General features: G+C 43.4%; 2 protein-coding genes across 3 annotated transcripts in view; one reads left to right on the plus strand and one right to left on the minus strand.

The window, feature by feature from the left end:
* The window catches only part of LOC126203484 (uncharacterized), a 48,122-nt gene extending 26,442 nt beyond the window's left edge, over positions 1–21,680 (plus strand). Inside the window, exon 3 of the mRNA XM_049937807.1 lies at positions 21,091–21,680. Within this exon, the coding sequence (XP_049793764.1) occupies positions 21,091–21,375 (285 nt within the window). The 3' untranslated portion in view covers positions 21,376–21,680. The remainder of the gene's footprint in view (positions 1–21,090) is intronic.
* An 846-nt stretch (positions 21,681–22,526) lies between these two features.
* Positions 22,527–27,346, minus strand: part of LOC126203483 (bleomycin hydrolase) — a 104,814-nt gene continuing 99,994 nt past the window's right edge. For both annotated transcript variants that reach the window (XM_049937806.1, XM_049937805.1), the window contains exon 9: positions 22,527–23,288. In XM_049937806.1, the coding sequence (XP_049793763.1) occupies positions 23,073–23,288 (216 nt within the window). In that variant the 3' untranslated portion in view covers positions 22,527–23,072. The remainder of the gene's footprint in view (positions 23,289–27,346) is intronic.

Below are 27,346 nucleotides of genomic sequence, written 5' to 3' on the forward strand. Positions count from 1 at the left end.
AGCTGTGTTGAGTAGAACATTTTGTTGCACAGTTTGTGAGTTGCATTAAATTTTGCGTGAAACTCAAGAAAACCTTTACAGAGACACGACAAATGATTCAGGAAACCTATGGTGATAAGCTTGGTGTTATGAATGGTTCACATGATTTAAAAATGGCCGGAAGGAAGTTAAAGATGACCCTCGGTCAGGACATCCTTCAATGTCTACAAACAACACTCATGTCAGGAACGTCAACAAAATTGTGTGTGCCAATCATAGACTGACTGACTGAGAGATTTCGGAAGAATGTAACATTTCAGTTGGATCCTGTCATGAAATCCTGACACGGCATCTTGGGATGCGTTGTATTGCCGCCAGGTTCATTCCACAGCTCATGAGTCAAGAGCAGAAAGGTCTTCGCCTCACAATCTATGAAGAGCTTTTGGATCAAACTGATACGGATGAAATGTTCCTTAACAGAATCATAACTGGTGATATTCTGGAGGTAAAATAGTCTCCCATTTGGATCTCCGGGCGGGGACTACTCAGGAGGACCTCGTTATCAGGAGAAAGAAAACTGGTGTTCTACAGATCGGAGCATGGAATGTCAGATCCCTTAATCGAGCAGGTAGGTTAGAAAATTTAAAAAGGGAAATGGATAGGTTAAGTTAGATATAGTGGGAATGAGTGAAGTTCGGTGGAAAGAGGAGCAAGACTTCTTGTCAGATGAACACAGGGTTGTAAATACAAAATCAAGTAGGGCTAATGCAGGAGTAGGTTTAATAATGAATAAAAAAATAGGAGCGTGAGTAAGCTACTATGAACAGCATAGTGAACGCATCATTGCTGCCAAGATAAACACGAAGCCAATGCCTACCACAGTAGTGCAAGTTTATATGCCAACAAGCTCCGCAGACGATGAAGAGATCGAAGAAATGTATGATGAGATAAAAGAAATTATTCAGATAGTGAAGGGTGACGAAATTTTAATAGTCATGGGGGACTGCAACTCGACAATAGGAAAAGGAAGAGAGGGAAAAGTAGTTGGTGAATATGGAATGGGAGTAAGGAATGAAAGAGGAAGCCGCCTGGTAGAATTTTGCGCAGACCGTAACTTAATCATAGCTAACACTTGGTTCAAGAATCATGAAAGAAGGTTATACACATGGAAGAAGCCTGGAGATACTGGAACGTTTCATATAGATTATATGATGGTAAGACAGAGAGTTAGGAATCAGGTTTTAAATTGTAAGACATCTCCAGGGGTAGATGTGGACTCTGACCACAATCTATTAGTTATGAACTGTAGATTAAAACTGAAGAAACTGCAAAAAGGAAGGGATTCAAGGAGATGGGACCTGGATAAACTGAAAGAACCAGAGGTTGCAGAGAGTTTCAGAGAGAGCATTAGGGAATGACTGTCAAGAACGGTGGAAAGAAATACAGTAAAAGAAGAATGGGTAGCTTGAGAGATGAAATAGTGAAGGCGGCAGAGGATCAAGTAGGTAAAAAGACAGGGGCTAACAGAAGAAATATTGAATTTAATTGATGAAAGGAGAAAAGTATAAAAATGCAGTAAATGAAGCAGCAAAAAGAATTACAAACATCTCAGAAATGAGATTGTGACAGGAAGTGCAAAATGGCTAAGCAGGGATGACTAGAGGACAAATGTAAGGATGTAGAGGCACAGACTCTCGCTAATCTAGCTATTCCTGGCGCATATGGGTGCCAGATTAGCGGAGGTCCGGATTATTGAGTGTCTGAAATTTATTCTATTCATTTATTGTGTTTTTTATTTATTTTGAAAATGTAGGGGATATAGTGTATTGTACTTTATTAAACTGAAGGATACAGTTTTAAAACATAGAGGACATACTTTATTAAATCCAAAAATGCATTAATTTTCAAAGACAACTTAGTCCTTGAGTGTATACTGTACATAATTATACAGTTGTATCATTCACTATCAAACATGTTCCTAATTTTTAACTGTCGCAATGATGGTACGTGATAGTGGCATGCTTTATTACGCATCTACTTTACAAGCATTACATCGGTACTTCATGCATCTGGTTGTTGCATAATGTGCTCTAGGAAGACCTCAGTACCTTCATCACCAGCAGTCACTCACTACTGGATCCAACTCAGCATCAATAGATGGCTGCAATTTTCTCCAGTTTTTTGTTGTGGTAGCACTCTCCACTTTATCCTGTGCTTCGGCTGCTTGGAAAACATCACATATGTTAATTGTTTTCCACGCCTTCAGAACAGTCTCGATAGAGTTGTTTTCACTTTCGTTCAGCAAGTAGACGAGAAGAGAATGTCAATAATGACGTTTAATTGATTCCAAAATTTCCTGGTCTGTGGGCTGAATTAGGGGCTGTCACACTGGGTGGGAGAAAGAGTACTTATACATGTATACCATCAGACTTTAGAGAAACAAGAAACATCTGAAGGATGACTAGGAGGATTGTCAGTTATAAGGATAGCTCTCAGTGGAAACTTTCTCTTCTTTAGCTCTTTTCTCACTGCTGGTACAAACGTTTCATGGATGCAGAATATTTGTCTGTCCATCCACACTTTCTTCTGAGCACAATACAGCTCTGATAGAGTATTTATGTCAGTGTGTTGAAAACAACTTGGATGTTGCGATTTTCCAATCACCATAAGAGGTAGTTTATGACTGCCATTTGCATTAAAACATGCCATTAATGTTAGGCACTGTTTCTGTTGCATGTAACCACAAGCTTCCTTCTTGTTCTTGTTCTTTTCAAGGAAGCATCTTGTAAAAGAGTCCTGTTTCATCAGCATTATACAAGGCATCAGCAGCTAAATCTTCTTGCTCTATTATCTTCCGTATCGTGCTTACAAACTCATCAGCATCCTTACCGTTAGTTGACTGACTTTCCCTGGTGACTGTCAGCTGCCAAATGCCATGTCATTTTTTGCAGTTTGATAGCCAACCTTTGCTCGCTTCAAACAAGTTACTACCACCTAGTTGTTTGTTAAATACAGCTGCTTTTTTCTTTATAAATGGGCCACTGACTGGAATTCCTCTACTGCATTGCTGTATGACCCATGTATAAACAACTACGTGCAGTACTTCATTTTCACCCCTCGCGGGTCCAGGGGTTAGAGTAGGCCCAAGGTATTCCTGCCTGTCATATGAGGTGACTAAAAGGAGTTTCACATGTTTCAGCGTTTATGTGACGGTCCCCTGTAGGGTTTGACCTCCATTCTTCAAAATTTTTCTGAAGAGTGAGCCAAATGGGAAAGAGCGCCTTACAAGATGCATTGTGTCCATCATGCATTGAGATCTGTAGCCCACTTTCTCGTCATCGCATTGCAGTCCTGCCCATTCTCCATCTCTTGGGTGAGTACACCTTCCTGGGTGCATTTTCCACCATGCACTATGCAGTGCCGATATCTGCGTCGACGATGACCATGGACTTCTTTGCACCTGATATCCAGCACGTCGGTTGTAGCCCCCCTGACCACACAGGGATCGCTCTGCTGATGCCTGCGCCGTCAACTCCCCACATATGTCAAGGGGTAGATGCCCATCCCCCTGGGGCATTGGGACTCCTGGCAATGGCCATCCTGCCAGGTGGCCTTTGCTGCGGCTGGGTGGCACCCGTGGGGAGGGCCCCTGTTTGGAGTGGGATGGGAGGAGGAGGAGGAAATTAGTGTTTAACGTCCCGTCGACAACGAGGTCATTAGAGATGGAGCGCAAGCTCGGGTGAGGGAAGGATGGGGAAGGAAATCGGCCGTGCCCTTTCAAAGAAACCATCCCGGCATTTGCCTGAAGCGATTTAGGGAAATCACGGAAAACCTAAATCAGGATGGCCGGAGACGGGATTGAACCGTCGTCCTCCCGAATGCGAGTCCAGTGTGCTAACCACTGCGCCACCTCGCTCGGTGGAGTGGGATGGGCATCATGGCGGATGACACGTGATGAAGCATAGTCCATCATCTCTTGCTGTTGGTGAAACACCAGCAGTCTCTAAGCGATCACGAGCTCAATTCAATGCACAGAAGTACGACCCTAAATCGTCCCCCTCCCTGGCCACACCATGGGAGGAACGTCGGCTAAGGACAACAGCGGATCTTATTCGCCACGGTACCGTGTATGTTTGAGAGCTGATGGGGAATCTTTCATGATGATGAAGCCTCAGTTTGTTGTTGAGCATTTATAAGACAAGTTCGGGGAGGTGGAGGGCTTGTCCATAATGAGATCTGTGTCAGTCTTAATCAAAACAGCATCTTTTGCCCAGTCACGGGAGTTACTTGCTTGTGACAAGCTTGGGGATGTTTGTGTAACCATCACGTCCCATAAGAGCTTAAATATGGTCCAGGGTATCATATTTCACAGAGACCTTCTTTAGCAGTCCAACGATGAGCTGCGCGCCAATTTAGAGTGGCGGAGTGTACATTTCGTCCGGCGTGTCCGAAGGATAATCAGGTTGCCGCCGGTGCATTCATCTTGGCCTTTGAGGGTGATACATTACCTGAGAAGGTCAAGGTGATGGTCTACTGCTGTGACGTCAAGCCCTATATCCCTCCCCTGATGCGGTGCTTTTAAGTGCTGGAAGTTCAGCCATATGTCTTCCCACTGTATTTCCAACGTCACATGCCGAGATTGCAGACACCCACCCCATCCCAGTACTCCATATGCCCCACCTCCCATTTGTGTCAACTGTGGAGAGCACCATTTGCCTTGCTTGCCTGACTGCAGGATTCTCCAGAAAGAAAGGAAAATCATGGAGTACAAGACCCTGGACAGACTGACCTACACTGAGGCTAAGAGAAAATTTGAACGCCTGCATCCTGTGCGTATGACATCGTCTTACGCCGCTGCTACAACAGTTGTGGCACCATCAGCTCCGCCAACCCAGGTCACCTCTCAGAGCCGGAAAACTAACCTGCTCCCTTGTTGGTGGGGGGATTTCCTTCCCTGTTGCTCCTGCGCCACCTACTTCAGGAGCAACACCCCCAACCATCCGTCCCGACTTCTAAGCCGGAGAAGCATAAGTCTTCTTCGGCTTCTCTTGCTAGCAAGGGGTCCCTTGGTTCACTCCCTTCCAAGGTTTCTGATAGTGGGAAAGAGGACACCTGCCAGTGGCTGAAGAGCCCAAAAGCAGCTGGTCGTATGGCTTCGCGCTCATCCTCAGTCCCGGAGATTGAGCCAGTGAAGTCCTCCCAGCCAGGGAAACCCAAGGAGCAGCGAGAGAAATCCAAAAAGAAGATGCCTAAGACCAAGGAAATTGCGGTGGCATACACACCACCGCTACCTACAAGCTCTGCGGCTGAGGATGGGGTGCAGATTTTGGCGTCCGCTGAGGACCTAGATCTCGCCAGACCCTCAGACACAATGGATATAGACTGCTCAGGCAATAAATCGGAGGCAGCAGGTGACTCTGAGGTGTAAACTGCCTCATTGAATGTCCCATGCCTTCCCAGTCTCACGATGCCATCCTCCAGTGGAATTGTGAAGGTTTTTTTCCACTGCCTGGCTGAGCCACAGCAGCTGTTAAGCTTTACACCTGATTTCTGCATTGCCCTCTAGAAAACCTGGTTCTCAGCAATGCGGACCCCTGCCCTCTGTGGCTATAAGGGATATTACAGGAACCGTAGCGACTATAATCGAGTGTCAGGTGGAGTTTGCATTTATGTCCTAAACTCAGTCTGTAGTGAACATGTTTCCCTTCAAACCCCTCTTGAAGCTGTGGCTGTCAGAATAAGGACAACACAGGAAATAACTGTCTGCAATGTGTATCTTTCTCCAGATGGCGTAGTATCCCCGAATGTATTAGCTGCGCTGATTGATCAACTCCCTAATCCTTTCCTACTTCTAGGAGATTTTAATGCCCATAACACCTTGGGGGTGGTACCATGCTTACTGGCTGAGGCAGAGATGTCGAAACTTTACTGACACAATTCGACCTCTGCCTCTTAAATACTGGGGCCGCCACACATTTCAGTGTGGATCATGGTAGTTACGCAGCCATTGGTTTATCAATTTGCAGCCCAGGACTTCTCCCATCTATCCACTGGAGAGCACATGACGACCTGTGTGGTAGTGACCACTTTCCCATCTTCCTGTCACTGCCCCAGTGTCTAGCACCAGACGCCTGCCCAGATGGGCTTTGAACAAAGCGGACTGGGGAATTTTCACCTCTGCTGTCACCGCTGAATCTCCCCCACATGGTAACATCGATGTGATGGTTAAGCAGGTGACAAGCACAATTGTTTCTGTGGCAGAAAACGCAATCCCTCAATCTTTAGGGTGCCCGAGGCGTAAGGCAATCCCTTGGTGGTCGCCAGAAGTTGTTGAAGCAATTAAGGAGTGTCGGCAAGCTCTACAGCGGCATAAGAGGCACCCTCTCCTGGAGCACCTCACAGCCTTTAAACGGCTCCGTGTCCGTGTTCGCTACCTGATCAAACAAGGAGAAGTGTTGGGAGAGATACGTCTCCACCATTGGGTGCCACACGTCACCTTCCCAAGTCTGGGCAAAGGTCTAACGTCTTTTCGGGTACCAGGCCCCAACAGCTGTCCCCGGTGTTACCATAAATGGCGAGTTATGTACCGACACAAACACTATTGCCGAGCACTTTGCTGAGCAAGTTGCTCGAGCTTCTGTGTCAGAGAATTACCCCCCCCCAGCCTGTCACACACTCAAACACCGGCTGGAAGGGAACGTCCTCTCATTCACTACACGCTACAGTAAATCCTATAACGCCCCATTTACAGAGTGGGAGCTCCTCAGTGCCCTTGCACATTGCCCTGACACATCTCCTGGGCCTGATTGCATCCACAGCCAGATGATGAAACATCTCTCATCTGACTACAAATGATATCTTCTTGTCATCTTCAACCAGATCTTGTACGATGGCGTCTTTCCATCGCAATGGTGGGAGAGCACCATCATTCCAGTAAAAACCCGCTTGATGTGGATAGCTATTGGCCCATCAGCCTCCCCATGTTCTTTGTAAGCTGCTGGAACATATGGTATGTCAGCGGTTGGGTTGGGTCCTGGAGTCACGTGGCTTGCTGACTCCATGTCAGGGCAGCTTCTGCCAGGGTCTCTCTACCGCTGATAATCTTGTGCCCATTGAGTCTGCCATCCAAACAGCCTTTTCCAGTCGGCAACACCTAATTTCTGTCTTTTTTGACTTACGTAAAGCATACGACATGACTTGACGACGTCATATCCTTGCCGATTTTTATCCAAAACTTCCTGTCGCTCCGTACTTTCCATGCCCAAGTTGGTGACTCCCATAGTTTCAGCCACATCCAGGAGAATGGAGTCCCCGTTGGGCTCTGTATTTAGTGTCTCTCTATTTTTAGTGGCCATTAACGGTATAGCAGTGGCTGTCGGGCCCTCCGTCTCACCTTCTCTGTATGCAGACGACTTCTGCATTTTGTACCGCTGCTCCAGTACTGTTGTTGCTGAGCGGTGCCTCCAGGGAGCCATCCACAAGGTGCTGTCATGGGTTCTAGCCCACAGCTTCCAGTTTTCAGCTGCAAAGTCGTGTTCATGCACTTCTGTCGGCGTTGTACCATTCACCTGGAAGCCACACTTTATCTTAATGACGATCCACTCACTGTAGTGGAGACTTATCAATTCCTAGGACTGGTTTTCGACTCTCGATTGACTTGGCTCCCTCACCTTTGTCTGCTTAAGCAGAAGTGCTGGCAGCACCTCAATGCCCTCCATTGCTTGAGCAACACCAATTGGGGTGTAGATCACTGTACGCTGCTGCAGCTTTTACAGAGCCCTTGTCCAATCCCGAATTGACTATGGGAGTGTAGTTTATGGTTCGGCAGCGCCTTCAGCATTGCATTTACTTGACCCTGTGCACCACTGTGGGGTTCGATTAGCAACAGGAGCTTTTAGGACAAATCCGGTGACCAGCATACCGATGGAGGCTGGTGTCCCTCCACTGCAGATCAGATGTACGCAACTGCTTGCCAGTTACGCAGCACACATTCATAGTTCCCCTGAGCAACCGAATTACCCTCTCCTTTTCATTGCCCACGGCAGTCCTTCTCCCACATCGGCCCAGATCAGGGCTAACAATTGTAGTTCACGTGCGGTCCCTTCTCTCCGAACTGGAGTCCTTCCCTTTACCATCTCTACTTGCGGTCCGTTCACTTACACCTCCATGGTGTACGCCTCGGCTGCAGCTTTAGTTTTACGTTTTATCCATGAGAGTGGTTTTTATACTTCTATGTAGGTTTTAGCGCATATCCTTTGTCCCTCCATGTCCTCCACCCTAGTGCTTTTAGGGTGGAGGTTTTAATGTGTTGCATCACTCCCTTCTGTTTCTAGCATCTCTCTGTTGTTTTCTTGTCCTCGTTTGTTCCTTATAGTATTCATTGCCTTTCCTTCGTTCTTGTGGGCTTTCCTTTCTTAGCGCTTTGTGTTATATGTTTCGTCCATCTTACGCTCACCCTTGTGGAATTGTTTTATTAAGAACACAGGCTCGATGACCTCGTAGTTTGGTCCCTTCTCTCTCTTTAAACCAACCAATCTTCATTCTCACTCTTTCGGATAACCTTCCATTTGACCTTGTATAACTTATCTAAAATTTTGAGTTTCTGCTTGAGTTCTAGTGTAATGTGTTTCCTTTTAGAAGACATGATTCCGAACAGTAAAGAAAGCTACAATTTCAAATACAGTATAAAAACCATTGTTTAACTAAGCATTGTTGCGCATGATAATTCATTGTGCACGTGTTTTTGGTTGTGCGCCAGGTTACTGAGAGGCCGGACTACTGAGGGCTGGATTAACGAGAGTCTAGTGTATCACTAGGGTAAGATAGATACTGCCTACAGGAAAATTAGAGACCTTTGGAGCAAAGAGAACCACTTGTTTGAATATCAAGAGCTCAGATGGAAACCCAGTTATAAGCAAAGAAGAGAAAGCAGAAAGGTGGAAGGAGTATATAGAGGGGTCTATACAAGGGTGGTATACTTGAGGACAGTATAATGGAAATCGAAGAGGACCTAGATGAAGATGAAACTGGAGATATGGTACTGCGTGAGAAGTTTGACAGAGCACTGAAAGACCTAATTCAACACAAGGCCCCGGGAGTAGACAACATTCTGTTAGAGCTACTGACAGCATTGGGAGAGCCAGCCATGACAAAACTCTTCCATCTGGCGAGCAAAATGTATGAGACAAGCAAAATACCTTCAGACTTCAAGAAGAATATAATAATACCAGTTCCAAAGAAAGCAGGTGTTGACAGGTGTGAAAATTACCGAACTATCAGTTTAATAAGTCACGGCTGCAAAATACTAACACGAATTCTTTACAGATGAATGGAAAAACTGGTAGAAGCCAACTTCGGGGAAGATCAGTTTGGATCCTGTAGAAATGTTGGAACACGTGAGGCAATACTGACCTTAAGACTTATCTTAGAAGATATATTAAGGAAAGGCAAACCTACATTTCTAGCATTTGCAGACTTACAGGAAGCTTTTGGCAATGTTGTCTGGAATACTCTCTTTCAAATTCTAAAGGTGGCAGGGGTCAGATACAGGGAGTGAAAGGCTGTTTACAATTTGTACAGAAACCAGATGACATTTACAAGAGTCGAAGGACACGAAAGGGAAGCAGTGGTTGGGAAGGGAGTGAGACACAGTTATAGCCTATCCTTGATGTTATTCGATCTGTATATTGAGCAAGCAGTAAAGGAAATAAAAGAAAAATTCAGAGTAGGAATTAAAATTCATGGAGAAGAAATAAAAACTTTGAGGTTTTCTGATGATATTGTAATTCTGTCGGAGACAGCAAAGGACCTGGAAGAGCAGTTGAACAGAATGGACATTGTCTTGAAAGAAGGATGTAAGATGAACATCAACAAAAGCAAAATGAGGATAGTGGAATGTAGTCTAATTAAATTAGGTGATGCTAAGGAATTAGATTAGGAAATGAGTCACTTAAAGTAGTAAATGAGTTTTACTATTTGGGGAGCAAAATAACTGATGATGGTCGAAGTAGAGAGGATATAAAATGTAGACTGGCAATGGCAAGGAAAGAATTTCTGAAGAAGAGAAATTTGTTAACATTGGGTATAGATTTAAGTGTTAGGTAGTCTTTTCTGAAAGTATTTTTATGTGGTGTAGCCCTGTTTCGAAGTGGAATGTGGACGATAAATAGTTTAGACAAGAAAAGAATGGAAGCTTTCGAAATGTGGTGCTACAGAATAATGCTGAAGATTAGATGGGTAGATCGCATAACTAATGAGGAGGTACGAATTGCGGATAAGAGGAATTTGTGACACAACTTGACTAGAAGAAGGGATCGGTTGGTAGAACATGTTCTGAGGCATCAAGGGATCATCAGTTTAGTACTGGAGGGCAGCGTGGAGGGTAAAAATCGTAGACGGAGACCAAGAGATGAATACACTAAGCAGGTTCAGAAGGAGGTAGGTTGCACTAGATACTTGGAGATAAGAAGCTTGCACAGGATAGAGTAGCTTGGAGAGCTGCATCAAACCAGTCTCTGGACTGAAGACAACAACAACAACAACTGGTGATGAGACGTGGGTCTGTGTGATGATATTGCGACCAAGGTTCAATCTTCAAAATGGGCCATGAAAGATTCTCCAAGACCAAAAAAACTCATCAGGTCAGGTCAAATGCCAAAGCCATGCTGATAGTTTCTTTGACTTTGGAGGATTAACTCACCATGAAACTGTTAATCAGTGATACTATTGGGATGTGTTGCGATGCCTACAAGAAAATGTAAGGAGAAGAAGGCCTGAAGTGTGGTGAGACAATTCATTGGTCTTGCTTTATGGTAATGAATCCACGCATGCATCCCTTATGGTGTATGACTATTGCACAGAAAATGAAATCACCATGCTGGCTCATCCTTCATACTCTTTAGACCTGGCCCCTGCAGACTTTTTTTTTTATTTCCAGAGTTGAAACCTCCATTGAAAGGACGAAGATTTGAAACTATAAACAAGATAAAATTTGCAGACTGCACTTTGTATGATCCACCAAGAGATGTACTTAGACTGCTTCTGAAAGTGGAAACAGCATTGGGAGTGGTGTGTCAGTTGTGGAGGAGAGTATTTCGAAGGAGACTATGGGAACAGGATACAATTATTGGGCGAACGCAATAACTATCCCCATTAAATTCCACATAGAGATATATTTTGTAGTTAGTTGTAAATGTGTACACAGCTTGAGATACAGAACAAAAGTAAAAACTAACATGGAGGCTCAGCAGAGCAATAAGAGTCCAAAGATGGGGTTAATCATGGTCAATATGACCTATCGACGACACACAGCACCCCCCCCCCCCCACAGTATGGAGTACCATCTGTGAGGCTTGAATGGAGGTCATGATGAGGGCATCGGCATCGATAGTCATGCGAGGCGGCAGGCGCACGACCGGGATTTCCATCTCGGTCGAGGCGGAGTGCGGACGTGGAGGGATTGGCGGCAGGTCCACCTCATAGTCAGTCAACCAGCGGGGACGGATGATGCGTCGGCCGGCCCTAGAGCAGGCATGTGGAACGGCCTGCGGCGTGGTGTAGGCATGCCTGCCCCGAATACAGATCGAGCCGTCCGAGGAGATGAACGTGCGAATTTCTGATGGGTCGCACTTGCGGGGGAGGGACAGGCTGTGCACTGCACTGACATTTAACTGCCCGTTGGTGGGCAAGGCTGCGGTGTCTGTTAGCACGAGCATGCGGTCATCGAAGGTGACGATTGACATGTCGTCCATGTGGTGTGGTGGCACGTTGCAGCAAAGGTTGAATGTGGGAGAGCGAGTATGCGCAGTTGGTGAAGTGGTGGCGAAACCCATACATGGGGTGGATGGCGACGTGCCTGGAAAACCTGCAAATGGCAACAACAAATCATGGGTTGGAGAAAACAGCACCGTGGGATGAGACAAAATATTTTCAGGCTCCACGGCGGAGGACTTGTCAGGAGGATCCAATTGAGACAACTGAGGGGCATCGGAGTCCATGAAAGCAGGTTTGGGCCTGTGCAATGAAACAGTTTGAGAACGATCTTTAACCATAATGTCGAACATTGCCTCGCCCCACCAGAGTACTTGAAAGGGGCTGAGGTAGGGTGATTGCAGGGGTTGTCTAACGGAATCATCCCTGAGCATAACGTGGGAGCAAGTGTTGAGTGTGGTTGGCACGTAAGTGTCCGGCGGGCAATGGCTGATAGGTGGGTGTAGGCGTGCATGTTTGAAGTGAGTGTGCATGTGATTAATGAAATCTGGGGAGGGGGGAAAATCCTCGGGTGCTTGAGGCAGGATAAGTTCCCTTGGTAGGACTGGGTTCTCCCCAAAAACGAATTCATAGATGGTTCCCTGTAAGTCTGGTTTAAAGGTCAAACGGAGACCGAGTAACACCCATGGAAGCGCCTCGGACCGGAGGCAGTCGTGGCACCTGAGGACAGTTTTGAGGGTGCGGTGCCACCGTTCAACTAACCCATTGCTTTGCGGGTGGTAGGCTGTTATATGAATTTTTTAAATACTGCAGATGGTACATAAAATGGTGAACAGGACAGACTCAAACTGCCCACCTTGGTCGGTGGTGATGGTGGTCGGGCAACTGAACCTGGCAATCCATAAGGAGACGAAACCCTTGGCCACAGTTTCAGGGGTGATATTGGGTAAAGGAACAGCTTCCACCCAGCGAGACATGCAGTGGATTGTGGAGAGAATATATCTGTGGTCCTCCGACGGTGGTAGTGGACTGATAAGGTCGATATGTACATGATGAAATCTTCCTTGCAGAATGTCGAACTTGCCTGGTGGAGGGGAGGTGTGGCGGCCAATTTTGTTGTGTTGACAGGAGATGCAGCTGTGTGCCCAGGTCTGACAGTCCTGTTTAATATTTCTCCAAATGAAACGCATGCATACGAGCCGTGTGGTGGTGCGGACGCCAGGGTGAGAGAGGTTACGCAAGGCAAGGTGTCGAAGGCTTGCCAGCGCAATGTGGGCGGGAGCAACGGCCGCAGGGTGCTGATAGAAGAATCACACCACACCTCGGCCAAAACGCCGGAGAACTTGGCTTTGGTAAGCACAAGAGATGTTTGAGCATCTTAAGAGGGCTTGAGATTCCTTGGCAGAGGCCTGGAGAGTGGCCAGGTTGGGTAAGTCGATGATGCGTGAAACAGTGTTGATCCACGAGAAAAAATCAATGGGGATGTTTTCTGTGCCTTTGATGTAGCGAAGCCGGCCGGTGTGGCCGTGCAGTTCTAGGCGCTTCAGGCTGGAACCGCGTGACCGCTACGGTCGCAGGTTCGAATCCTGCCTCGGGCATGGATGTGTGTGATGTACTTAGGTTAGTTAGGTTTAAGTAGTTTTAAGTTCTAGGGGACTGATGACCACAGATGTTAAGTCCCATAGTGCTCAGAGCCATTTGAACCATTTGATGTAGCGAATGTCTGTTGTGAATTGAGAAACTAAATCAAATTGGCAGAAACTCCGAGGGGGTGGGTCCTCGGGAGGGTTGCAGAATGTATCTGCTAGTGGTTTGTGATCAGTAAGGATGAAGAAAGAACGGCCCTTGACGTCGGGACAAAAGTGTTTGACGGCTTCATAGACCGCCAGAAGTTCCCTATCAAAAGCGGAATATTTCTTCTGAGCTGTAGACAGTTGGCTAGAAAAGAAATGAAGGGGAAAAACTATGTTGCCTTTGCGTTACTGTAGTGCTGCCCCCACTGCAATGTCGCTGGCGTCCGAAGTTATGATCAACGCGGTTGACGGGTCGGGATGGGTGAGTGTCATGGCCTGAGCTAAGGAAGTTTTTAGAGCCTTGAAGGCCTCCAGCATAGGTTCAGTCTAGCAAAGTGGTTTAAGGCCTGAAGTCTGTTTGCCCGACAGCGAGTCTGTCAGCGGGGCCTGCACGGCGGCAGCAGAAGGCAGATGCCGATGGTAGTAATTTACTGTACCCAAGAAACGTCGGACTTCTTTGTAAGTAGCTGGAGGCGGCAGTGACATGATGATGGCGTGCACGTGGGATTTGGGAGACTGTATTCCGTCTGTGTAGATGGTGTAACCCAAAAATGTGACAGAAGACTGGCGCAATTGGAATTTGTCCTTGTTGACCTTGACGCATTGGAGTTCATGGTCTGGAGGACACTGGATAAATAATTTTCATGTTCCTCAGCCGAGTTGCTGAAAATGAGTATGTCATCCAGATATGCAAAGCAAACTGGAACTGTCGTAAGATTGAGTCGATGAAACATTGCCATGCTTGTGCCGCCGCCTTTTTCAGGCCGAACGGCATGAAGTTGTACTGGAAGAAACCGAGCGGCATGATAATAGCTATCTTTGTAATGTCTTCTGGTGCTACGGGAATCTGGTGATAGGCACATTTACAGTCAATAATACAGCAATACAATCAATAATACAGCAAGAATCAGCTTAATTTTTCAAGGAACTCCTTGACAGAATAGAAGGAGTGACCCATGAGAAAATTCATCAGTTTTGATTTGAAAGCATGTGGATTATTGCCAAGATTTTTGAATTCGAGTGGTAGTTTATTGAAAATGGATGCAGCAGGATACTGCACGCCTTTCTACACAAGAGTTAGGAAGTCCGATCCAAATGCAGGTTTGATTTCTGCTGAGTATTAACCGAGTGACAGCTGCTTATGCTTGGGAATAAGCTAATATTGAACAAGAAATGATAGTAAGGAGTATATTTTGAGAGGCCAATCTCAAAATAACTAGACTCGTGAACGGGGGTCGACAAGAGGCTCATTAACTTACACCATTTACTGCCCGAACCGCCCGTTTCTGAGCCAAAAATATCCTTTTAGAATGGGAAGAGTTACCCCAAACTATAATACCATATGACATAAGCGAATGAAAATAAGCAAAGTAGGCTAATTTTTGTGTCGAACAATCACTCACTTCAGATACTGTTTGAATAGTAAAAATGGCAACATTAAGTCTATGAACAAGATACTGAATGTGGGCTTTCCACGATAGTTTACTATCTATCTGAACACCTAGAAATTTGAACTGTTCAGTTTCACTAATCGTATGCCAATTCTGTGAAATTAGAATGTCAGGTTTTGTTGAATTGTGTGTTAGAAACTGTAAAAACTGAGTCTTACTGTGATTTAGCGGTTCTAGGCGCCTCAGTATGGAACCGCGCGACCACAACGGTTGCAGGTTCGAATCCTGCCTCGGGCATGGATGTGTGTGATGTCCTTAGGTTAGTTATTTTTAAGTAGTTCTAAGTTCTAGGGGACTGATGACCTCAGCTGTTAAGTCCCATAGTGCTCAGAGCCATTTCAACCATTTTGTGATTTAGCATTAGTTTATTTTCTACAAGCTGTGAACTTAGGTCATGAACTGAACTATTTGAAACCGAGCCAATGTTGCACACAACATCCTTTGCTACCAAGCTAGTGTCATCAGAAAACAAATATTTTAGAGTTACGCGTAATACTAGAGGGCATGTCATTTATATAAATAAGGAACAGGAGTGGCCACAACACTGATCACCCCCCCCCCCCCCCTCCCCTCAACCGTACTCCACTCAGACCCCACATCACAGCCACTCTCAACATTGTGGATGATCTTTTGCTGTCTGTTGCTAAAGTAAGAGGTGAACCACGTGTGAGCTACTCCCTGTATTCATCCAGTACCTCACAGAGAAAAGAGAATATAGCATTTTCAGTTGTTAACACCTTATAAAACCAAACTATACATTTGATAGCAAATCGTGTGTGATAAAATGAGCAATGATCCTTACATACACAGCCTTTTAAATAGCTTTAACAAACACTGATGGCATAGAAATAGGTCTAAAATTGTCTACATTATCCCTTTCTCTCTTTTTATAAAGCGCCTTTATTACTGAGTACTTTAATTGTCCAGGACACGGACCATTCCTAAAGGAAAAATTACAAATATGGCTAAATACAGGGCTAACATGTGCAGCACAGTACTTTAATATTCTGCTAGACACTCCATCCATCATGTCCACGAGAGCCCTTAGTGTTTAGTGACTTAATTATTGACTCTATTTCCCGCATGTCTGAATCACAGAGGAGTATATCAGACATCAATCTGGGAAAGGCAATTGGGAAGAAAGTTGTAATACAACGTGTGTTTTTGCTGACAACAGTAATGTGAGTAATATCTCTTACCATATCACCACTGAGCAAAATAATGTAAAATTGGGATAAGGTTTGCCAAACTACCAGCTTCATGTGCAACTGAACTGTCCGTGTTTTCAACTTTGCTTATTTCAACCAGTGCTCAGAGTTGCATAGATGTAGAAAAGAAATGGTAAGTTTTACTTACCAAATAAAAGAAGGAAATGCCAAATTCTGCCTTTGCCCCTTCATTATGCTGATTAAGGCTTCAACATTGGGAAAGAAAAGGGAATGAGGGAAAACTTAACAGTAGTCGCAGACAAAGCAGAAAGATTAGTTTAGAGGATGTAGCAGGAGCAAGACCAATGCAAACAGTATTAATGGCATGTCTATATGGGGGTAAATGTTTAACCACAAGGTGTGGATGCAAAAGACTATGGCATGTGACACAGACTGCAAATTTTACTTATTCTGTATTTATTACAAAGTATTTTCTCAGCAGTAATTCTATAGACGTTTAGGGCTGCTGCACAGGAACTGATAGGCCATAATCTATTGACACTTATTTCTTTATAATAAAGTTTTTCACTTTCGTTGGAGCTTTCAAGTGAGCTGAGCAAAACATTGCATTGTCCTGGTAGATGCAATCATGCCAAGGAAAAACCAAACTGCACGTATGAGTAGATGTATATTTGTGTTAATCAATTGTGTCTTCCAGAATAACAAGATTGGCCAGGGAATGGCACAAAAACATCACTTGGTACTTTTACAAGTTGTCTGGTTATCAAGATTTGAGACTTGAAGGGTCTTGTTTCCTATCAAGCTTTGCTATTTTGAAAGACACATCCTAGGAGACCCACACCAGTGCATCACATGTAATCTGTTTCACAGTATCATAGATAATTTCGAGTAAGACACAAGATCTTACAAATGATTTATATTTCCAAATTATTCTAACACTTCTTCAGTTATGCAAAACCTTTATTGTCTTGTTTAACTTCTCTTTTCTGAACCACATTAAAATTTAAGATTTTGCAACCCCCAAAAATCTGCCACCCTGGACGGCAGCAAGATTTGCTCCCGTGTAGAAAATCACAAACTTACCTCATTTGGTACTTTTACAAATTATCTGGTTATCAAGATTTGAGAATTAAAGGGTCTTGTTTTCTGCATGACAAGTTGCTTTGTTATTATAATCAGACCTTTATTCTTCCTTTATGTAGACGTTGAGCAATAACAAGCAGCTTCTTTTTCTTCTCAAAGTAGCAACTTTTCTCCTAATAGTATGGTACAAGTACAACTACTATATAACATTATAAAGTTATACTTTATTGTTAAGTAGATCCTGAAAGCTGGTTTTGTTTTCAATGTGTATTGTGATTTGTACATGACTCAAGTTGCTCCTTTGTGTAGGATCTACAGGACATGATAAGACTAATAAATATCCTTTGAAGCAAAATTTGCAGAGCTGTTCTCCTAGATAGTTTGTTTTGCTCTGTTGTAATTAGGTAATTGTACCAAGCCAGCTTTGGTACAGGTATGTATCTCAAATAAGATCCTTAAAGGTTATTAAGATTATTCTTTGTGCAGACTTATACAAGTTTGAATCAAAGCACGTACACGTGTGTTCCACCCTTAATTCTCCCCCATGTGCAGTGGTGTCATTGATGGATTATGCATCTTGAAGGTACAGTTCACTCTGTGGACTACTTTTTTTGTACATAATACTTACTGATGAAATGAATTTGACACAAATAGGAGACACGATACCATGAATAGAATTTCACAGAGAACTCAAAAGATTTAAAGTGAAGCAAGGCACCTGGAATAGGCAACATTACCACAGGATGAATGAAACCCTTGAGACAACATAACACGACAGAACTATTCCACTACATTTGTAAGACATTGTGAGAAAAGCAAAATACTCAGAGAAGAATGTAATAACTTCCAATTCCAAAGGGGGCATGTGCCAACAGCTACGAATATTAACAGAACTGTCAGTTTAATACAAGGGGCAGTCATGAAGTTTTAATTAAAACCCTCCCCAAAAAAATAAACTTATGTAATTAAATGACTGAAAATCAAGGATGGAATATTGTCAAACTTATGTACTTACTTGTTAGTTTGTGTGGAGGAAACATGTCTGCTGTCCTCTTATACATTGAAATACCTGCGCCACTAGACGATCCAAAACAACGTGGCATGGCCCATTGATAAAGTTGAGTATTGTGTAGTAATTCGTTTGCCGCAGAGGAAGGGAAACAGCATTACAACAATCCCAAGTGTAAATGCAGTCTGGCAATAGCAAGGGAAGTGTTTCCGAAAAAGAGAAATACAAAAAGAAAAAATAATAGACAGTCCTGAAAGTTTAGGATTTGTGTGCAAATTACACGGTCTAGTCACATTAATATGACCACCTGTCAAATGCCTGAATAAACCACCTTTTGGAGAGTGGATGTGCAGGAAGAGTCAGTCAGATTCTGGGAGGTTCCAGCAGGGATGTGGAGCCGTGCTGACTCCAGTGCCACAGCCAGCTGCATTAGATTTCTTTACTGAGTATTCAGAGTGTGAACAGCCTGATCGAGATAGTCCCACAGATTCTCGATTAGGTTTAAATCCAGGAAGTTTGGTGAGCAGGGGAGTATGGTAAACTTATCTTGGTGCTCTCTGCATTATGCACTTACGTCGCGAGCTGAGGGAAAGGTGAGGGAAAAACCAAACTACACATGGTCCCCAAGGATAAATGCATATTTGTGTTAGCCAACTGTGCCTTCCAGAATGACAGGATTATCCAGGGAATGCTACGAAAACATTCCACAGACCATAACACTCCCTCCTCCAGGCTGGACTCTTCCTACGATTGTTGAAGGGCCCGTACACGCCAATGGCCATCTGTCCGATGGAGCATAAAACTTTCATCCGAAAAGGATTCCTGTCACCACTCGGTGAATGTCCAGTTGAGGCATTGAAATTATAGCCTTTGCCACCGATGAACAGCAGTCAGCATGGGTCCGTGAACCAGGTGCCTGGTGCAAAGACTCGTATGCAGCAACATTTGCTGAATGGTCGTTGGGGAGATACTGTTGGTAGGCCCCTAGCTCATCTGGGTGTTAATTGCTCAACAGTTGCACTTTTATTTGCCCATATCGTTCAACCATCACTTATGACCTGTGGTGCGTAACTGTTACCTTAGCGTTTTGGATCGTGCCATTTTGCCCTACCCTGTATACTTTAACCACGGCAGCACGTAAATAGTTTACGGAATTAGCCATTTCGGAAATGCTTCCACCTTTCATCTGAAAACCAATGATTGTGATCTTTCGGACATCAGATATATCATTCTGGTTCTGCATTATGACAATGACTGCACTGTTTTCCACATTCCCTCAACAAGATTTATGTACCCTGGACTCATAGTGCTGTCGTCTGTGGGTGGTAATTGCATATCTTAATATAGGCAGTGGTCACATTAATGTGACTGTTTGATTCTTTCTGTTTGTGTTCAAAAGAATGGTTGCTTTCGTGAACTTAAGAGAAATGTGGAGGGGGGGGGGGGGGTGTATAGTATCATTTGCTGACATCTACTGATCTACTGTTCAGTAGTTCTGAACTGGTTACGCACTTTACCAAAAATTTAATATGACATGTTGTTAGCCTTTCAGTTGCTCCAACCTCTTGGTGTTCTTGTAAATCCATGTTTCGGTTTATGTTTTGTCTACAGTTCTTGGTTTCTCATTCATGGAGCTTGTGCAAGTTTGGATTAAAATTAGTGTTGCATTTTTAATTATCACCATCAGGTCCTTCTTTAGTAATTCTTGCCCTTGTAGTGGTAGCAATAGAAAAAAAAAGAAGCAAATTCATTTGCAGATTCATCTAGAAATTTCAAGTAAGAAAAAAAGAGAAACACTACAAAATTGAAAGTGTCGCCCAAGCAAAAATCAGTCTGGTAGCGTTAATGTTGTTTAAAGTAATAATTTTTTGTTTTTCCATCATTTCACATTAATTTAGGAAGAATAGAAATGTTTTTGTAGATATCACTGATGTGCTGTTTGTAATTGCAGTGTTTAGCTGTAGCCACCCTAAACAAATACTGCTCATCAAGTCTTTCATATGACACCCATTGTTGATGGAAAGTGTCAGTTAATTTCTTGTGACGGATGAAAAGTTTTTAAAGTGGAATTTTACATGCCCTCTCACTAGAGCAGTTGCAAATTAGTCTACTGCAGTATTCCTTTTATCGATGTGTATTAATACAAACAGGAAAGCACTTAGAATAACCAGTATTCCAGCAGCGATAACACCATGCTGACTGCTGATCAAGCACTGCTGTGATTGTAAATGTTTTATGACCATGTCAATACATATAGATAAATCAAATATTGCACTAGACTAATTTTAGACTGCTGTATCAAATGGGCATGTAAAGTCTGCTTTAATAATCATGTTGTTTGCAATTTGAAACAAGTGATTCTTTCTGTTCACATTGGACATTGCATGAAAGATATAATGGGCAGTATAGTTTTGGGCTGATTCTAGCTACATATTGCAAAAACAAAATTGCAAATATCTGCTGTTTTGGCAGAGAAAATGCAGCTGATGACTCAGAGTGACACTCTGTACTGTAGAGGAATAGATTTTTTAAAGAACAAAAGCATACTGTATAAAACAGGATTTGGACAGTTTCTTTCCAGAGTTGTTGAACCATATTGCCAACTCTTATCTAGCCTCAAAACACATATGGTATAAGAGCTCGTGGATTACCTTTCTGTTCAATTGTTTAAATGTCAGTATCATATAGTGTGTATTTATATGGAGGATCAGATTCAAACCTCTGGACTTTTGCTTGCAATTCACTTCATATTCTCAAAAACACACAGTATTCAGTTTGTTCATGAATAAGGTGCTGTACTATTTTAATACATTTAAAGAACCAGCATATGTTGTGTGCTTCTGGCACAAGGAGGACAATTTTTGTACTCACTGCAAAATTTATATATTAATTTTCAGGCTGTGATGGCTGGCCGAATATCTGTTGGCCAGTTGTGGCTTGCACTTCGCCTGGGTGATGCTTTGACTGTGGCCCGCTGTAAGTTGTTTTTGGCGCTCAGTTTGATGCAACAGGGCAGACTGAGAGCTGCTCGTCAGCTTGTGCTGCAGCAATACGTTGTTGCCAAGTCTGTGAAAGAAGTGGATCCGCGACTGAGCAGAATGTGCCAAGGGGTGTGGGCAAAGCTCAGGTATGCGTACCAGCAGAGGCACAACAGAAGAAAATCCAAATCCCGACAAGCTTAAATGAATAGCAGTTAACGAATTTATTCACACATCAGAATTATGAAACAATGTTAGGATGCAAATTGTTACTTGTGTCATACAAAGGAAGATTTTTACTACATGCAAGTGTTTGTATTAATTTCATTCCACATGTCACTAATTTTTTTTTAATGACGGAACTGTGAAACAAACAACAAAATAAAGAAGCTGTAGCTTCATATTGATAAGAGTAAAAACAATTTTGCTGGCCTTCACAGTACTATGGTTGTTTTGTAACTGCAGGATAAAAAAAAATTGCACAGTAAACATAATGGTTTTACATATAACTTGTTGGTATTTTATATTCTTACATAGTTTCCTGAAAACCAAACTGATCCTAAATGGCAAACATAGCCATTAAACCATGTAAGTAGAATGTAATCTTGCTCATCAGAATTTAGTACCATGTGTGCTGATTTCATGCTGTAAATGAAAGGATACTTCAAAGAAAAATTTTGGCATTGAATGTCCATTTACCTAGGATACACCACAGCGACTAAATTTATTACACTATGTAAATCAGCAAAAATCTGGAAAAGGGAACCTGATGAGACTTTTTACTGTGTATTGTTTGGAACACACAATTTAAAAAGTGTAATGATAAGTATAGAATTTTCCATTGACATGTAAAGGTAAGATTTATTTAGAACAATATAATGACACAAAATTGTGAAATGTGCATGGTACTGTTCCTCACAAAAAGTAAATAATAATAATAAAACCTGCTGTATGGTAATTATATAGTAGGAAACAGGCATAAGAAATCTTGCACTGTTAGACACTCTAGAATGCAATAATAGAAGATCTGAAGGGATCAGTGGAAGTAAGTGCTAACCCACAACAGCATATTTTCAGTTGCTGCATTTTACATGTTTGGTTTAATTCAAAGAAAAGAATGTAAATACAGTAAGACAATTAGTGGACAGCTCTTTCCAGCTGTAAATATGGAAAAACTTATTACGAGCATGTGGCACATTCAAAAACATTACATAGTGCGACCAGACTAATCCTAATGACATTGGGGGTTAGCACTTTCTTTCATCTACCCATATACACGTTTATATGACACCGCCTTAGGGTCTTTGCTTCAATGATTTCACTGGTATTTTTTCTGGGCTACACAATTGTATGCCTTTTACATGTCTGAACAAGTTTATTTATTTAACCTTCACATTATTTTCTTTTTCTGTACATTTTTATTGTTTGAACAATTAAGTATATCAATGAAGAAAATTGCTTCAACACACCCAAGCTGTGAGCAATATCTGTGATAATTTCAGAACAACTATAAATATGAATCAAAACTTACTGTACATATAAAGGATAATATAAAATGGTATTTTACCTCAGGTTATAGCTATATAATTGCTAGTACAGAACATAGTCACCTTTTGAGTTACACAATATAAATTCAGAAATAAAATTGTATGATATATATTCGAGAATAAATGAAAAATTATAGTACTGGCAACAAAATTTCAAAACATTTCTCACCAATTACCAAGTAATTTCATGTTTCACCTTACACAGAGGAGCTGCATATATCTTGCAGTATAATTGCACTGCAGCATCAGATAATTTTTGAGACGAAATGTCTAACACAATCTGATGCCCAAAACCACTTCCACAAAGTATCACTGACATAAGCAGCGGATGACGGTTAACGCATAGCATATTTTTCAATGAGCTAATGTTCCCATGGGATCCCAAGCAGGTAAAACCACAGGTTCTTGCTCAAACACTTCAAGCACTTCTCGTGACACCAGTTTGCGGTCAACGACTATTTCGAGCACAAATTCCTTAAACCACTCTGCAGTCATCAAGAGGTACCCTTTCTCACCTCTGTCATCACCCCAAGAGTTTTCCACACGAAACTTTGTAGGCTTGTCATCTTCCTGCAAAAGTACTACCGTTAATATGTGAGTACATAGCTATATATGATAGGTGAAGGAGACTTAATAAATAAGCATCTGCCAAAGCCACTCCTGTTAATATGCCAATTGGACACAGAAATAACCAAGGAAGTTATAACTGTTTACTTCAAAGTATAAATAAAGACGACAACAACACTGTAGTCATCCGAAAACAGAAATCTAGTGGGCCCCTCTCTAAACTTGTACACAAACTGCACTTTCTCTTTACACACACACACACACACACTCTTTCAAATTCTGAAGGTGGCAGGAGCGGTAAAATAGAGGGAGCGAAAGGCTATTTACAATTCGTATAGAAACCAGATGGCAGTTATAAGAGTCCAGGGATATGAAAGGGAAGCAGTGGTTGGGAAGGGAGTGAGACAGGGCTGTAGCCTCTCCCCCATGTTATTCAATCTGTATATTGAGCAAGCAGTAAAGGAAACAAAAGAAAAATTCGGAGTAGGTATTAAAATCCATGGAGAAGAAATAAAAACTTTGAGGTTCGCCGATGACATTGTAATTCTGTCAGAGACAGCGGGACTTGGAAGAGCAGTTGAACGGAATGGACAGTGTCTTGAAAGGAGGATATAAGATGAACATCAACAAAAGCAAAATGAGGATAACGGAATATAGTCGAATTAAGTCGGATGATGGTGAGGGAATTAGATTAGGAAATGAGTCACTTAAAGTAGTAAAGGAGTTTTGCTATTTGGGAAGCAAAATAACTGATGACGGTCGAAGTAGGGAGGAATAAAATGTAGACTGCCAATGGCAAGAAAAGCATTTCTGAAGAAGAGAAATTTGTTAATATCGAGTACAGATTTAAGTGTCAGGAAGTTGTTTCTGAAAGTATTTCTATGGAGTGTAGCCATTTATGGAAGTGAAACATGGACGATAAATAGTTTGGACAAGAAGAGAATAGAAGCTTTCGAAATGTGATGCTACAGAAGAATGCTGAAGATTAGATGGATAGATCACACAAGTAATGAGGAGGTATAGAATAGAATTGGGGAGAAGAAGAGTTTGTGGCACAACTTGACTAGAAGAAGGGATCGATTGGTAGGACATGTTCTGAGGCATCATCAAGGGATCACAAATTTAGTATTGGAGGGCAACGTGGAGGGTAAAAATCGTAGAGGGAGACCAAGAGATGAATACACTAAGCAGATTCAGAAGGATGTAGGTTGCAGGAGGTACTGGGAGATGAAGAAGCTTGCACAGGGTAGAGTAGCATGGAGAGCTGCATCAAACCAGTCTCAGGACTGAAGACCACCACCACCACCACCACCACCACCACAACAACAACAAAAATTACACACATACACATACACTCACTCACTCTCTCTCTCTCTCTCTCTCTCTCTCTAACATCCAATAATCTTACAGAAAGCTCACATAAAAATCTTTTGAATCCATCTTCAATTGTACCAATGTTGAAGTTTACACGCGTGAATAAAACACACAAGAGCTGTTGCGTAAATGAACGGTCATTCTTTTGAGACAAATATACACTCCTGGAAATGGAAAAAAGAACACATTGACACCGGTGTGTCAGACCCACCATACTTGCTCCGGACACTGCGAGAGGGCTGTACAAGCAATGATCACACGCACGGCACAGCGGACACACCAGGAACCGTGGTGTTGGCCGTCGAATGGCGCTAGCTGCGCAGCATTTGTGCACCGCCGCCATCAGTGTCAGCCAGTTTGCCGTGGCATACGGAGCTCCATCGCAGTCTTTAACACTGGTAGCATGCCGCGACAGCGTGGACGTGAACCGTATGTGCAGTTGACGGACTTTGAGCGAGGGCGTATAGTGGGCATGCGGGAGGCCGGGTGGACGTACCGCTGAATTGCTCAACACGTGGGGCGTGAGGTCTCCACAGTACATCGATGTTGTCGCCAGTGGTCGGCGGAAGGTGCACGTGCCCGTCGAACTGGGACCGGACCGCAGCGACGCACGGATGCACGCCAAGACCGTAGGATCCTACGCAGTGCCGTAGGGGACCGCACCGCCACTTCCCAGCAAATTAGGGACACTGTTGCTCCTGGGGTATCAGCGAGGACCATTCGCAACTGTCTCCATGAAGCTGGGCTACGGTCCCGCACACCGTTAGGCCGTCTTCCGCTCACGCCCCAACATCGTGCAGCCCGCCTCCAGTGGTGTCGCGACAGGCGTGAATGGAGACGTGTCGTCTTCAGCGATGAGAGTCGCTTCTGCCTTGGTGCCAATGATGGTCGTATGCGTGTTTGGCGCTGTGCAGGTGAGCGCCACAATCAGGACTGCATACGACCGAGGCACACAGGGCCAACACCCGGCATCATGGTGTGGGGAGCGATCTCCTACACTGGCCGTACACCACTGGTGATCGTCGAGGGGACACTGAATAGTGCACGGTACATCCAAACCGTCATCGAACCCATCGTTCTACCATTCCTAGACCGGGAAGGGAACTTGCTGTTCCAACAGGACAATGCACGTCCGCATGTATCCCGTGCCACCCAACGTGCTCTAGAAGGTGTAAGTCAAATACCCTGGCCAGCAAGATCTCCGGATCTGTCCCCCATTGAGCATGTTTGGGACTGGATGAAGCGTCGTCTCACGCGGTCTGCACGTCCAGCACGAACGCTGGTCCAACTGAGGCGCCAGGTGGAAATGGCATGGCAAGCCGTTCCACAGGACTACATCCAGCATCTCTACGATCGTCTCCATGGGAGAATAGCAGCCTGCATTGCAGCGAAAGGTGGATATACACTGTACTAGTGCCGACATTGTGCATGCTCTGTTGCCTGTGTCTATGTGCCTGCGGTTCTGTCAGTGTGATCATGTGATGTATCTGACCCCAGGAATGTGTCAATAAAGTTTCCCCTTCCTGGGACAATGAATTCACGGTGTTCTTATTTCAATTTCCAGGAGTGTAGTTCTGTTAGAAGTACTAGCAAAGCAAGTTATGTGTGTAATATAAATGCAAAAGCTGACATCACTGCAATGACATTTAATGTTATCCACCCCACCACATGTTCACACAAATGATTGTGCTGGGACAGGCATTCCTTAATTTGTGACAATCTATTGGACATGTTGTTGCCACATTTGTCATACTGTACTTAATTATTTTTGAAGGGGAGCAATAATTAACTCTGTATGCTATTCTCATAGGTTTGTTATCTAACAGTACCAAAGTTCTTCTCACATTACTATTTGAAAAAATTATGTAGTGATCCCAAAATAAATCGAGTAAGTTGCAAAACACTGCTACTTCAAAAATGAAATACCACATTGCTCATTAAATTGGCACTGATAGGGAATACAATCCATAAGTTGACGAAATGCATCTTTGCTCAGGGTTTTTACGACACTGTTAATTCCTGGGTAGAATACAGTGAGTAATATATTTGAGATATTGATTGTCAACAGATGTTTCAAACAAGAGGATATTGCAGGAGCGGAGAATGTGCTGCCAGACTAACTCTCATCTGTGCGCAGTTCAAGGAAGCTGATGATGGAGGGAGGATCCAGATGGCCAGGTTGCGAAGCAGAACTGAAATCCAGAATGTTAGTTCAGCTGCATGTTGTGACACACGGTGGTCTGCTTAGCTCTCGGCCACAGTTTGGTGGTGGCCATTCATCCTGGTGGGCAGCTCGAAATACCCTGAGTATACAATAGTAGTGAGAGGGTGTAGTCATACAATAGGAGTAGGTGTCTTTAATGTGCTGAGTATCAAATGGGAAAACATCACTGGCAGTTTATCCAAACTGCCTGTGGAAGTAATATAGAAAATTGCCACAAACGATTAGACATACATCACATATGTGGAAAAACAAAAGTTGTAGATATGAATAATAGAGAACCCTGATACCATTACAGGAACAAACGACTGTTATGATGGGGGGGGGGGGGGGGGGGGAGACGTTAGGCAAGTACGTGTCATGAACAGTGACTAAGTTGCAAATTGAGAACATTTAGTTCAGATTTAGCAAAAACACAGAACAATTGCATTTAAAGCTGAAAGACGTACCTAGTAAAGTAAATAAT

The sequence above is a fragment of the Schistocerca nitens genome, chromosome 9 (genome assembly GCF_023898315.1).
Source record: "Schistocerca nitens isolate TAMUIC-IGC-003100 chromosome 9, iqSchNite1.1, whole genome shotgun sequence".
Taxonomy (NCBI): Eukaryota; Metazoa; Arthropoda; class Insecta; order Orthoptera; family Acrididae; genus Schistocerca; species Schistocerca nitens.